This window comes from Acomys minous (genome assembly GCF_964271855.1).
Source record: "Acomys minous genome assembly, chromosome: 14".
Lineage (NCBI taxonomy): Eukaryota > Metazoa > Chordata > Mammalia > Rodentia > Muridae > Acomys > Acomys minous.
In genome coordinates, this window is record NC_140496.1 from 93,848,096 (window position 1) to 93,861,487 (window position 13,392).

At 37.9% G+C, this 13,392-nt stretch overlaps 1 protein-coding gene across 3 annotated transcripts in view; it reads left to right on the forward strand.

Annotated features, from left to right (window-relative positions):
* STPG2 (sperm tail PG-rich repeat containing 2) overlaps window positions 1-13,392 on the forward strand; it is a 428,379-nt gene that overhangs the window by 29,108 nt on the left and 385,879 nt on the right. For all 3 annotated transcript variants that reach the window (XM_084757397.1, XM_084757398.1, XM_084757396.1), the window contains 2 exons: window positions 7,391-7,503; window positions 10,201-10,312. In XM_084757397.1, coding sequence (XP_084613523.1) covers window positions 7,391-7,503; window positions 10,201-10,312 — 225 coding nt within the window. The remainder of the gene's footprint in view (window positions 1-7,390; window positions 7,504-10,200; window positions 10,313-13,392) is intronic.

Here is a 13,392-nt window from a genome sequence, read left to right on the forward strand (position 1 = left end):
TAAGCTTTATCAAATGACAACAATATTTATCCCTCAGACATCAGTGTTCTATCTTTTGTATCTTTGTAGGGACCTCACACCTTCTGTAGAATTCCCTTTCATAGGAGTTTGCTGAAGTCTTTGGGGCTCTCTTATGTGCTTCCGGTGGAAGCCCGATTGTACTGAAGACAGCTGCTGCTTCAGCGGGCCCTGAAGTCCTTGCTCTCAGTTGCCCATTTCAGCCGGTGTGATCTGTCACAGCTAGGACAATTACCCCCCATTGGGTATTATGCTTTATTAGAAGGGACTCTAAAATAACACTGTGGTTTTTATGAATACTTTTAAAATTTTAAGACAAGGTGTCAGTATGTTGGCCTGGCTGGCCTGGCACTCTCTATGTAGTGTGTAACTGTTATGTTTTTCTATGCCCACCCTTGATCTGAATAATCACATGGAGATCTTTATGTTTATTAAAAACTATAGTGCCCTAAGTGCTGCAGACTTCGGGAAACACTTTCTAGAGACCATAGTTTCTTTGACAAATAGCTACATATTGAGGGCAAAAACTGTGGTCCATTTGGACCAGCTGTGTCCCAGTGGCCAATGCAATAGCTGGCCCCACCTTACCAGAGTGGGCAGAGGTCCGAGGTGTAGGCCCACTAAGGCGTGGCTGGGCATGTGAGTCTGGGACTATGAGTGGGTGCCTGCAGGCGAAAGGCCTGTACCCATGCCAAAGGCAAAAGGCCAGAGAAACTTGGTGTGGCAGAAGGCACTCCAGCAAAAGTACATAAAGAAAGAGTTAAGTAAAATAAAAAAGAATAAGCCATGTAAAGATGGGAAAGAGTTCAGAGAAAATTAAACACAGACAAAGATATTAAGTTAAAAACTGGTAAAAGAGATAAATAAATGCACATAAAAGGAAAGTCTCCAAAGAAAGGAGCAAGAAAGAAAAATAAAATAAAGTCTCCAAAGAAAGGAGAGAGAAAGAAAATAAGTAAAAACATTCTGTAAATGTGCACAATTTAGAGAGAATAAAAAGAAAAAATGTTCTCTATCTTAAAAATGGAGAACACAATGACAGAGGGCCTCTGGACCCCATATAAGTTTGTTATGCTCATCAGCACAGAAATGACTGTATTCTCTGTAATGATTTCAATTTTATATGTCCTTTTTAAGAGAGATCAAAAGAATAAAAAAGACGTAGGGAAGGGGAAAACTGAGAAATTAAATGCTAGAATGGAGGGGATAGGAAAAAGATCAGAAAATCCTCTGATTTGGAATAAAGGCTCTTCAGAAGAATCTCATCTAGGACCTACAACGACAGCAACAAATGTAGTCCCAGATGAGAGACATTCGCAAAGGCTTAATGAGATTGCACGGTGGCAGCCTATTGAGATGCTAGATAAAGATGTTTCAGCTGTGAACCATCATAATCAGACTAGATATTATACTTACATTGTCAAGGATCAGTTGCTAGAAAAAGGACAATATACTGAATTAAGAGTACAGACTCTGTTCAATATTGCCACCTTAGAGCAGTGTCATACAATAGCTTATGTGCTTCACTTGATAGAGTTTGGAGGATTAAAGTGTGTGTACAGTACAATTGATACATATTCAGAATTCTAATGGTCTTTTGCCTTGTGTTCTGAAAAGCATAATTCTGAAATTATACACTTACTAGAGATCATGGTTATATTAAAGGCACCTCTATAGATGGAAGCTGCTGCTGCAGCAATGTATGTATCCAGTAAAATACAAAAATATTTCAGACATTATAAAATAGAAAATGTTATATATATACCTTACAATCCTACAGGATGAGCAATTGTAGAGAGATCTAACAAGACTTTAAAGAAAATGCTCATAGGGCAGAAGGGGAATATGGGCTCTTCCAGAGATAGATTAAATAATGCTTTATTGACTTTAAAATTTAAAAATGCTAATGAGCAAAAGCCAACGGTTGCTTAGAGACATAGGATTATGGAAAAAACTACTGAACCAAACCAGAACAATATTTTAAGGATGTCTTAACTTCATAAGGAAGTCAGAAAATATGTTGTATTGGGGGAGAGGTTTCACCTTTGTTTCAACAGGAAAAGAAAAGCTATGGATTCCTTCAAAATTAATAAATATTAGATTTGACTGGGGGAGACTTCCTGACTATCTTGACTGCATACATGAAGAAAGAAAGCAAAAGTAACAACAAACAGGTGATATATATGTGACACTTCTATGTGGGAACAGCTCTGAGACTTGCTGAGACTCGTCTCTATGTAGCCAATAGATCTTATTGCCTATAGAGTCCTCAGATTTATCATGCTGTCCTTTTTTATGGTGTGGAGATTCATATGACAGCTTGGTTACACAGTCCCAATGGAGACTTATAAAGTTTGATGCCCTTCACCTGCTTGAGCAAAGAACAGAGCATCATCTTTAGCTGATTTGTGTACACTGTACATTCCATACATGTGTTAGTACAGAAATGTGTATCACCTTGAAAAATTTATATGTTTACAGAGCAATGGGACCAGACACCAAAGAAGACAAAAACAAGTACTGTAGGTGCTCCAACCTCACACACCATCCTCAATAGCTGTTTCCTCAAAAATCTGCACCCAGAACAACTTCAAAATGGCCAAGAATTTTTTAGGGCCCTCCAAAGATTTTGTTGCCTCAGAGAGCAGGAAGCACTTTTAAGAGAACAACATCCCATTCTCAAGAGGTGGGATGGGTGGTTTTTGGTTGTTTGGTGGGTGATGGATGTTTGTTGTTTAGGAGTGTTTGTCATAGTTGTTAATGGTCTTGGTCAGGGAGGAAACAGAATAAAGGAGGTTGGATTCAGGGATCTCTTTTTCTGTTCATTTTCTTTCCTCTTCTTTCTTTCTTGCATTTTTGGTTGTGAGCCTAGCCTTTAACGGCTGAGCCATCTCTCCAGCCCCTTTCTTATGTAGCTAGAAACAAGCAATGCTTTTCTATCAGATATATTAGAAATAAATAGATGGTCTTCAGACACTTCAGAGATCTACAGAATATGGCATTTAAAGATGCTTTTATAATAATAAAAGGATTTTTTTTGACAAGGAGAGACATCTGCTGCTGACAGCACCTCAAAATTACTTCGGAGATGATCAAAGACCCACTATATGGAGTTAGCTTTAAATATGGCAAAGATAGCCACTGGGCCAAAACCGTCCTTGCCTCAGCTGCTGACAGTATGCTGTCCAAATTGTAGACAAGCAGGACGCGGGAGAATTCAGCTGCCCAATTTCGCAAGGACTAAGTAGGCAAATCCTTACTTCTTCCTCTTATAACTTCTCCTCTGTGTTCCACTAACTCCCTCTCAAATTCATGACATTTTCTTTGTTATTGATACACACACATACACATGGACACACATGCACACAAACACTCCCATGCACACTCTCCGTACTGAATCCATTTATTGTTGCTTATGAATAAGTATATTCAGGGCTGACCATATGGGATTAGATAGCTGTCAGGGAGATTGTCTGTGAAGAAAACAGGTTCTCCCTTTCTTAGCGTTGATTGCCTTTAGCTCTTCATCTACAGGTGGGGCCTTGTGAAATTTCCCTTGTTCACACTGGCATATCAATTTATACTGTCATTATGCAGATCTTGTTTGGGTTAACTGTATTTTTCAGATTTTGTGAGTGTAGATTCCTTGTCATGTCTAGAAGGTACAATTTGGTAACAAGTATCCTGGTTCCTAACTCTTACCATCTTTCTGCTTCCTCTTCCTGGATTTTCCCTGAACCTCACATATAGAGGATGATACCCCACAATCATATATTCTCTGCTCTTTAAGCAGTTGAGAATCTTTGTATTATTCTCTGTTTGCTGCAAAATGAATTTTTGATGACTGGTAAAAGCTATATTTTTTGTGGGTATAAGAAAAAGCATTTGTAATATAGTCAGCGATAATATTGGTTTTGAAAAAGGGTAGTAGAAAGGTCTCCTCTAGGGTCTATGACTTCTCCACCCAAGGGTAGTGACTAGGTTTACAGTCCCAGGCATCAATTAATTCCCTCTTAGTGACTGGGCCTTAAGATCTGTCCAATTAGATAGATGTTGGTTACCCCCAAGATAAAAGTGCCAGTTTTGCACCATTAGAGGTATTATTCTGGGCTGGCCACTGCTGTGGTTTTGTCTTAGGCTTTAGGGCTGGGTAAGACTATTCTTTATTGGTATTTTGCATAGCACATTCTGATGCTATGCAAACTTGACCTCAAGGAGTAGGATTTCAGGCCAGTTCTGCCTTGATAATAAAACAAGGTTTTCTTTTCCTCTTGCAAGATATAGGCATTAATACACCAAAGAATGCAAATTGAGTCAACAGAAAACAGAATTTTGCGTTGTTATTGCTTTGATTTTAAGATTTTCTTAGTAGCTGGGTCACTATGATTAGCTGATTTCCAGAGTTAATTTTCATACTCATCTTTCAAGTGGTTTGCCCTTTTAGATGGAAAACATCCCCAAATATAACTGAATCCTTTAGATACCTGTAAAAGTCTAGTGCGGTAGATCAATGGGATTACTCACAGGAGTATGGGTGAGGGATCACTTACAGGATTAAAAATGGTTCAAAGACAGTTGCACAACCAAAGGCCCACCTGGGTGACTGCCCAGTAAAGCTGGGAACCTGGAGTGCACTGCAAGCCTGAAGTCAGTTCAACAGGTTGGACAGTGTCTCAGGCAGCTCAGTTGACTAAACCTCTTGCAGGCAGCTCTGTTGGTCTCTGACCTACAGCCAGCTCTACACCTATCTGCTTGTTCTAGGTGGGTTGTCTTATCATCTGTCTGTTCTAGACAGCACAGCTTGTTTGAGAATGTTCCTCAGCAGTCCTTACTGCTTCTGTTCTCTTGGGGAAGGAGGGCCTAGTGAGTCTGTTCAGTTTCAGTGACTTCCCAGAGCTATTGAGTTCTTTCCTTTTTGAGCTTAATGAGCTTCCCCTGAAGAATGCAGTGTTAGCACAGCCTGTGGGTTTCTTGCCTTTCCTGTCCTTTGTCTTTACAAGCCTCCCCCTCAGAACACCGTGCTGCTTTATCTGCCTTTTACCATACCATGTTGTAACATTTTCTCCTAGATGAAAGGTTTTAATCTCAGAGGAAACTGCCACAGAACAGCTGGTGACTCCATTTTTCTACACTCAGCTCCTGGGTCCAGATGCAGCAGCTTCTTTTTAGATTTTGTTACAGCATCCCAAAGCTTTAGAATGCTGCCCCCTCACTGGAAATCACTAAGTATTCTTTACCAGAGTCCCCGTCATCTGCAGCTTCTGTCTTTCTGCAGTGTTAACAGAGTTCAGCTGCAGTTCTTTTCACATGCAGTGGAAGCATGTTCCAGAAATCCCCTGACGTCTAGCCTGGGCCTGTTCTCTACATCTCTTGTGGTCTAGGTGAGGTAGTAGATAGGATTTTGAACTGAAATGGTGCTTTGTGGTGCTAACTGAGAGTTTATTACATTGTGTTTAAATAGTAAGTCACCTAGAACTCTTGATATACTGTTTTATGTAGTTAAATTATATGTTATTAGTGATTTTATTCTATGTATTGTAATTGTTTTAGTAATTCAAGCTTATTTTTCAATAAGAGCTGGAGAGATGGATCTGTGGCTAAGAACACTGGTGTTCCTCCAGGGAACCCAGGTTTAATTCCCAGTAACCACATGGCAGCCCATAATCATCTGCAGCTCTAGTTGCAGGAGATCCAGTGTCCTTCTGGCTTTTCAGACACTTTGTGCATGTGGGACACAGAGATGCACACAGGCAAAACACCACATACATGTAACAACACAACCCAACCTGCATATTTTACAAAGACAGCCTTTCAGATGAACTAACAATAAATAATCTATAGTTTATCTTCTACCTTCAGTTAGAACAGGTTTGTTAACAAATCTTACATGATTTCTTTCTTATAGGATTTACTTTCTGCTATTTTATATATTGAATGTTTTGCTTGCTTGTATATGGATGCACTGCATAAGTGCAGTGCTCATAGGGGCCAGAAGAGGGCACTGGATCCCCAGGAATGAAGTTACAGATGGTTGTGAGCTGCCATGTGCGAACTGAACCTACATCCGCTGCAAGAGCAGCAAGTACACCTAACCTCATAGCAACCTGTCTAGGCTTCTTCAACGATTTTATAAAGAAGAGTGGATCACAGGAGAAGGGAAACTCTGGGAAGGAATCCACTGTCCTTACTACATTATATTTTCATTTTTAGTTGCTGATAAAACAGTGCTTTAACTTCTTGTGGTTCATGCTTAAGTTTCACATCTATCTTATCAAGGTTAGAGGGAAAATGTTGCTTGGATTTTTCCTGACACAAATAATTTCTTTTGTATTAAAAGAATGATTATGTCTGAAGGGTCTCTAGACAGCCCAGGCATGGCAAACATGGCTCTGACAGGCCTTGCCTTTCTCCTCTGTTTCCTCTGCCTTGATAAAACCCATTAGATCACATTCCTAAAGCTAGCCACCAAGGTCTCTTCCCTTATTTGGTCACTTCCTCCTTCTGAGGATGACCACCAAGGTCCAGCTATCAATGTATTGAAGCCCAGCAATCAAAAGCCCCCTTTGGCTCACCTAATTAACATGCCCAATTAAAATTAAACACCCCCTCCTACCACAGGGTTTCCTGCTTTACTTTTATAAGCCACCATTTTCCAACTGGTTGCATCTGTCTCCTCTCTATCCAGAGGCGGTCCTCTGCCCCTCCCTCCCTTGGAGCAAATGCCCCCCTCCCTTGTTCCCTTCTCCTTCCCTCTCACCCTCTATCTCCTGTCATTGTCTTTTATTCCCTGCCCTTTGTCTCTCTGGGGCAAATAAAGCTCCTTTGTGCTAAGAACTTGGTCTTGGCTGCCTTGAACTGATGCAGATCTGTACACTGTCCCACGTATTAGCAATAACACGAAACTGGGTGGGATAATGTTAAATTTGTTGTTTAAAATATTTTTTTGTTAAATTTGTTTTTAACCACTTGTTAGGCTTAGAACATTTTATACAAATATATTTTTGAATTCATGTAATTAATTGCCTGAGATTTTTTAGTGCTGTTTATTAGTATATTTTAAATATTTTTTTCCTTTTTCTAAATAATACGTTCAACCTCTTTCCAGGTGGAGCTTCTCTTTATTGCTCTGGAGGCATTGCATTGTCACGAAGTACCAAGATGGCAGTGCCCACATTGGTTCAGTATAGACTTAGATTAGAAGCAATTCTCTTGAGTATCCTGGCTTAGCGAGAAGGATGTGTAAAGAGCCCTGATTTTACTGGTGCAACTCTTTTGACTGAGGATCCTTGCTATGCGTTTAGACCTCAGTAAAATTAAAAGTTGTTTCTCACTTGGCCTCATGTTCTTTTTCTTATTCTTTCTTTCTTTTTAGGATTATCCTAACGCAACTTTGAAATATAAAGGTGTACACTTTGGCAATGCTACAGGAAGACAAGAATTGCTCAAATATTCAGGTCCTGGTCCTGGACAGTATGATATCATCCAGTAAGTAATAACAAACAGCAACTAGGAGCAGTGGTTCACACTTACGATGATGCCTGCACCTGGGAGGCCGAGGCAGGATTATTGGTGAAAGCTCAAGACCAGCCTGGTCTACTTAATTATTCTCAGGTCCTCAAGAATTACATAGTAAAACTCTGAGAGAGAGAGAATAGAAAAGACTTCTTAAGCGTAGTTAACAGAGTACTGTACTAGTTCTGATTAGGCTAACCTGTTAAGAAAGGAAAGTTAGTATGAAAAGCTCCAGCGAGTATTGTATTTTGGAACAATCCATAAGAAAACCATTGCCTTCTCCTGAGTCAGCTTCTGTTTCTTGCTTTATCTGTATTACTCCACGTAGTCTTCACATGTCTCTTTGTCCTGTCTATTGTTTACCTAGTTTATTAGTGAAAAATTCAGGAATCAGAGAAGATAAATAACACGTTTTAGATCATGTGACCATTTAAATGCCAGAACTATACTTTAACTGACAACCTATGCAAGTACTGCACAGCCCATGTACCTAATCACCTAGATGTACTGTGCTTAATTAAAATAGACACAAAAGATTCTAGAATATCTTAAAGCAGGTGGGTCCAAATTCCTATCTGACCCTTGGCTTATGGCTCCATCCTTCTGACTAGATAACGGTTAGAGAAGTTAGCGAGATAGCCATGGCGTTCTTAGGTGAAGGAAGGAGTGGCAGTGGTCGGTCTGCAGAAGGAGCCAGCACGGTTACCTCCAGGAGTTAGCTTTCTTAGGAGGAAGGGCCACGGGACTGTGTTTAAGCCTGACATGAGAAAGTATTTGGAAAGAAACAGTACATTATGTTAAAACTATTGTTAACAGGACAGTCAAGACAAAAAGAGGCTTTCTTTTAAAAAGCTTCATCACTGCCTGTCCCTTTCCCAGATTAATAACTTTTGATTTTGTTTTGTGGCTCATTTATTTTAACCAGGAAAACATTTCTTTTCTTAGTTTACTGGTTTGCTCTTCTCCTTACTTGTTTCAGTTTAAACAGCATGAACAGCAGCCAGGACCCTCCACACTGTTAACTCTGGTTTTGCTTGGTAGGTTTTTTTTTTCATCTTGTCCATTTTATGTCTTCTAATGTTGCCTCATTTTTACTCTCTCCCTATTTTTATGCTATTTTTAAGCACTTTCTAAAATCTCTCCACTTCACCTCTCCTTCAGTTCATTCTCTCCATGTTTCCCTGGAGGACAGAATCCTGCACTGTGCTCCTTACTGCCTCAGCTCAGCAGCTGTTCTTGCTGTCTCTCTTTGACTTGGTTGGCGGCATTGCTATGTGTTTTACTTGCAGTTGTCTTGGTTGACTCTGCAGTGGACATTTTCTAGTATAGTTTTCCTTCTATTTTGGGGGTTATTGAGTTAAGATTCTTCTGGGATCTTACACATAACAAAGGTATGGCTGACCATTCTGAATGGGGACATGTATTTATAATCTTCTCTTTGGGAGCGAAATGGACATAGCAACACATAACAATTATAATATCACAAATACACATTTAGTCCATTGCTGCAACCATTTGAAGTTTGGAAAAATAAGTTTATTTGTTAAATTATTTTATGAATAAAATCTGGGAAAAGTGAGCCAGAATGGTAGTAAATGCACTTTGAAATCATAGCTCAGAATATTGAAATTAGTGGCAATTATTACATAACCTAAAGTTTTGTGGGTTTTGGTACTTATTTTAATTTAATTTTTGTGTAGTTAATAGTTGTTTTTAAAGGCTGAATATTGAATGTCTTTGAAGTTCTGTTCAATAAATTGGAAAAATGGCATGGTTTAAGCATGGTTTATTTAAATATAATTCTAACTATGATTAATGTCAAAAGTTATAGTGTGTTTATTGGGTCATGCTTGGCACTAATGCCCCACATCTGCTTTGTGCTCTTTTTACTGTGTTATAGAGAATTAATTATTATGTCTGTCTGACTTCAGGACTGCCCTTGTGGCTCTGCTGTTTATAGCTGGAGTTCCTGCCAGCTGTCTGACTTCAGGACTGCCCTTGTGGCTTTACTGTTTCTTTAAACTGTCTAATCACAATGAAAATACAGTTATCCTTCATTCTTAGAGATCTTTATGCCCTTTGGCTTACTGTTTTATGACTTAAATAGAAAGGGCTATTTTTTCTTATTTTAAGCAGAAATTAAAACACCAAGGGATTTTTAAAGACTTATGAACACATTTTTTTTTGTTACCACTGATAAAGTCAGTTCGTGCTGTAATTCTCATGTCCATTTTCCATCTGGAATAATTATTAGATTAATTTCATGATAGTGCGCTGAATTTTAAATTCGTACCTTTTGTGTGTGTACCTGTACATATATGTGCATGTATGTGCACCCCTGTGTGAGGTCAGAAGAAAACTTGTGAGGATCCTGGTCCTCTACCATGTGGTCCCAGGGGCTAAACTCAGGCCATCGGGCTTGACAGCAAGCGCTTTTACTCCCTGAACCATCCTGGCAGCCCTAATGCTCCAGATTAAAAAAAAAAACAAAACAAAACCAACCTACATGAAAGCGTATTTTCTTTTAAGAATTTGAATGTATTGATGTAACCTATTGATGCTATCAAATCTATTAAAGCAGAAGCAATTGTTATAAAAATTATCTTTGTTTATATAAACATTTGTGTATTGAAAATTAAAGCTCTCAAATTCTATCTGAATTTTTGAAAGGAAAAAGACAGTATATTATGAAAATATTAACATCAAGAAAGATCAGCAGCAAAGTGGTTGTGCATTTGTCCCACGGTTTTATGAAGAAATTATATTGCAGGCAGAAAAAAAGGTAAGTTGTGAGGGATGTCTCATCAATGTGCTGAGGCCATTGTCACCAGATTAGTATCTTTTCGTGTCTCCTATGCTGAGGAATGCATCCCTGTGGTCAGTGTCTCTGCTCAGATACTTTGTCCTACGGCACTCACTACTTCTGCGTTCTCATTCCAATACAGACAGTTCTTTCTCTTCAGTGTCTTCAAGCTCATGAGTTTCCCTTGTTAATGTTATTATTCCTTCTACACCTCTCTCCTCCCTTTACCTGTGACTTCCTTTCTCTCTCCCTTAGGTTAAATGGCCTAGATGTCTCTGACTGTCATGCGTCAAATTTACTTTTTCTTGATGTCTTAGGAGGGCTTCTTAATTTGTGAATTTTGTTTTTTCTCTTTTTGAAAATATGATATCTAAAACTAAGTATAAAATTCTGGATGTGTTTTTAATTGTACAAAGCAAGATTATTTTTTGTTCCAAATTATGTATATATTCACACAAAGTAACTGTATATTACATTTTTAGATTTATATTTAATTTTTTTCATTTGAAAATTGTAAGCAAAAAAATTCTTATTTTTCCTATGTATTATCCTTTAAATTAAGAGGTAAAGATTGTAATGTGAAAATTTAAAAAGGGGTACATTTGGAGTAATGATAGCTGATTATCTATAAGAAAAGATCAGTAATTATTTTAGCAATATTTTTCCCCTAAGATTTTCTTGGTATTTGCTTGGATATTAACCAATAATGAAACATTTACCCCAAATAGGACATAGCATAATGTTAGAAAAATATATATAATCACAATAATAATGTATTTGTTTTAATAAAATAACAATTATAATTTTAAAACATAAAAAATATCCATTTTGGTTAGTCAGAGCTAATGGATATAATAAGTAATTTTAGATTACGGTTTAACAGTATACTTAGAAAAGGGTGAAAAAACACTTTTGGCTTCTGTTAAGGTTTTATTTGTCAATAGAACTTATTTATATATATATAATATTTTATCATTTATATATACATGTATATTAAGTAAAATTATTTTATTTTCCATTTTCTGTCTGTATCTTCTCTCTGAAGATAGAATCTAAGACCTCATCTTGTTAGGCCAACCCCAGTCCTCAAGATGATGCTTGGTGGCAAACTTTAGATATTTAAAAAAATTACTATTGTGTTAAAACATTCTTATATAAATTCTACATTTTTTTTAAAGAAGAAAAGTTTATATTAGATGATTTTCAGGTAAAAATAGGGTTGCCTGAGCTGGAGAGATGGCTCAGCAGTTAAGAGCACTGTTTATTCTTCCAGAGGTCCTGTGTTCAATTCCTGGCAACTACATGGTGGCTCACAGCCATTATAATGAGACCTAATGCCCTCTTCTGGCGTGCAGATTTACCTGCAAATAGAGTACTCATACATAAAATAGGTAAATAAAATCTAAAAAGAAATGAGATTGTCTGTATTATTACATTATGCTTATTATGATGTTAAAAATCACTGTGGTCTGAAGTGATTTTAAAAGAAATTGTGAAATAGGTAAATACAAATATGAAGAATTGTAGTCAATAACAATAGAATGAAAAATTTTAATTTGAACATTAACAGTTGTTGATCTCTTCTTTTGATCTTATTTCCTGAGTTTGGGATCGTGCGTTGTTCAACATGGCGCTCTTAGTATTTATCACAGTGCCTAGAACATGATAAAGACAAGTGATTTCCTCCTGTTGTAATTGCCATTTTATATTGAATAGGAACATACATTTTTAATAAAATAGTATTTCTGTCTTAACTTTTAGCTCATATTTAGGAAAAATTTTAAATTTGATAGTCTTTATTAGCGACAGTTTTGGTTTCCCCTTGCATTATTTTTCATTTATAGTAATTATAAGATATATGGCAAAATGTTATCTCATAAATATCCTACTGTACATCACTATTTTTTTCTGTAGATAGAAACATTTAGAACATATGGAATGGTAATTCAAGAAATTTTATTGTGTCTAGGAAATGGTTGGAATATTTGGATATTCTATTTTAGTATAAAATTTATATTAAAATTTTTAAACAGTAAAGATGATTTCATTCGGGATCACTGTAAAGTTTTCCTGACCATGGGAATGCGGGTGAGAGAGGGCTAAATGCATCATAGACAGCTGGGAATTTACATCCAAGGGGCAGGGTGAGGCTATCAATAGTTGGGAACCAAGCGGAAGCATTAGAAAGAGGGGGAGTTTTGCTAAGTGGATTTCATAGTGGATGAGGCCAGATTTTGAGTCACCTAAGAGATAGTGAGGGATGCCCTTGGGAGTGCCTGTGAAAGTGTCTCCAGGGAGGAATAGGAGACATGTACCCTGAGTGTGGATGGCACTGTCCTATGGGCTGGGAGGGCCACATCAAATGAAAGAAGGGGATAATAATTTGTTGAGAATTTTATACAGAGTATTTTGATAACATTCACCCCCAACTCTTCTTTCTAACTCTTCTTAGCTTGATCCTCACCTTCCTATTCCTACCCAAATTGGTGATCTTTTTCTCCTAAAAAGCCTCTATACTCATAATTGTCAAGCCATTCACTGGAGTGTAGTTGACTCATCAGAGGCCACATCCTTAAAGCAAGCTGGTTCTTCTTTCCTTGGAAGCTGTCAATTATTACTAGCTCTTCAGTCAGGGTAGGATCTTGTAAGACCCTTTCCCATCCATTTTAGACCATTGACTAGCTTCATCCTGTGCAAGTCTTGTGCAGGCAACCATGGTTGGGGACATGTCTTGGGCACAGTGTTTGGTCCTGATCCTCCCCAACCTCTGGCTCTTATAGTCTTTCCACTCCATCTGCTGTAGACATGGGTATTCCAAAGAGCCAAAGAGACCTGGGAGAATGGCTCAGTGGTTAAAGTGCTCGCTGTACAAGCAAGAGGATAAGAGTTCTTATCCCCAGAACCCATGTAAGTGTTAGGTGGGCATGGTTTGATACACCTTGCCTCAAAGAGTAAAACAGAAGAACAACTAAAGAAGATTGCAGGCATCACCCTTGGGCCTCCATATACATGAGCACTTGTACACACATGTGCCCACACATATGAATGTTCATATATAG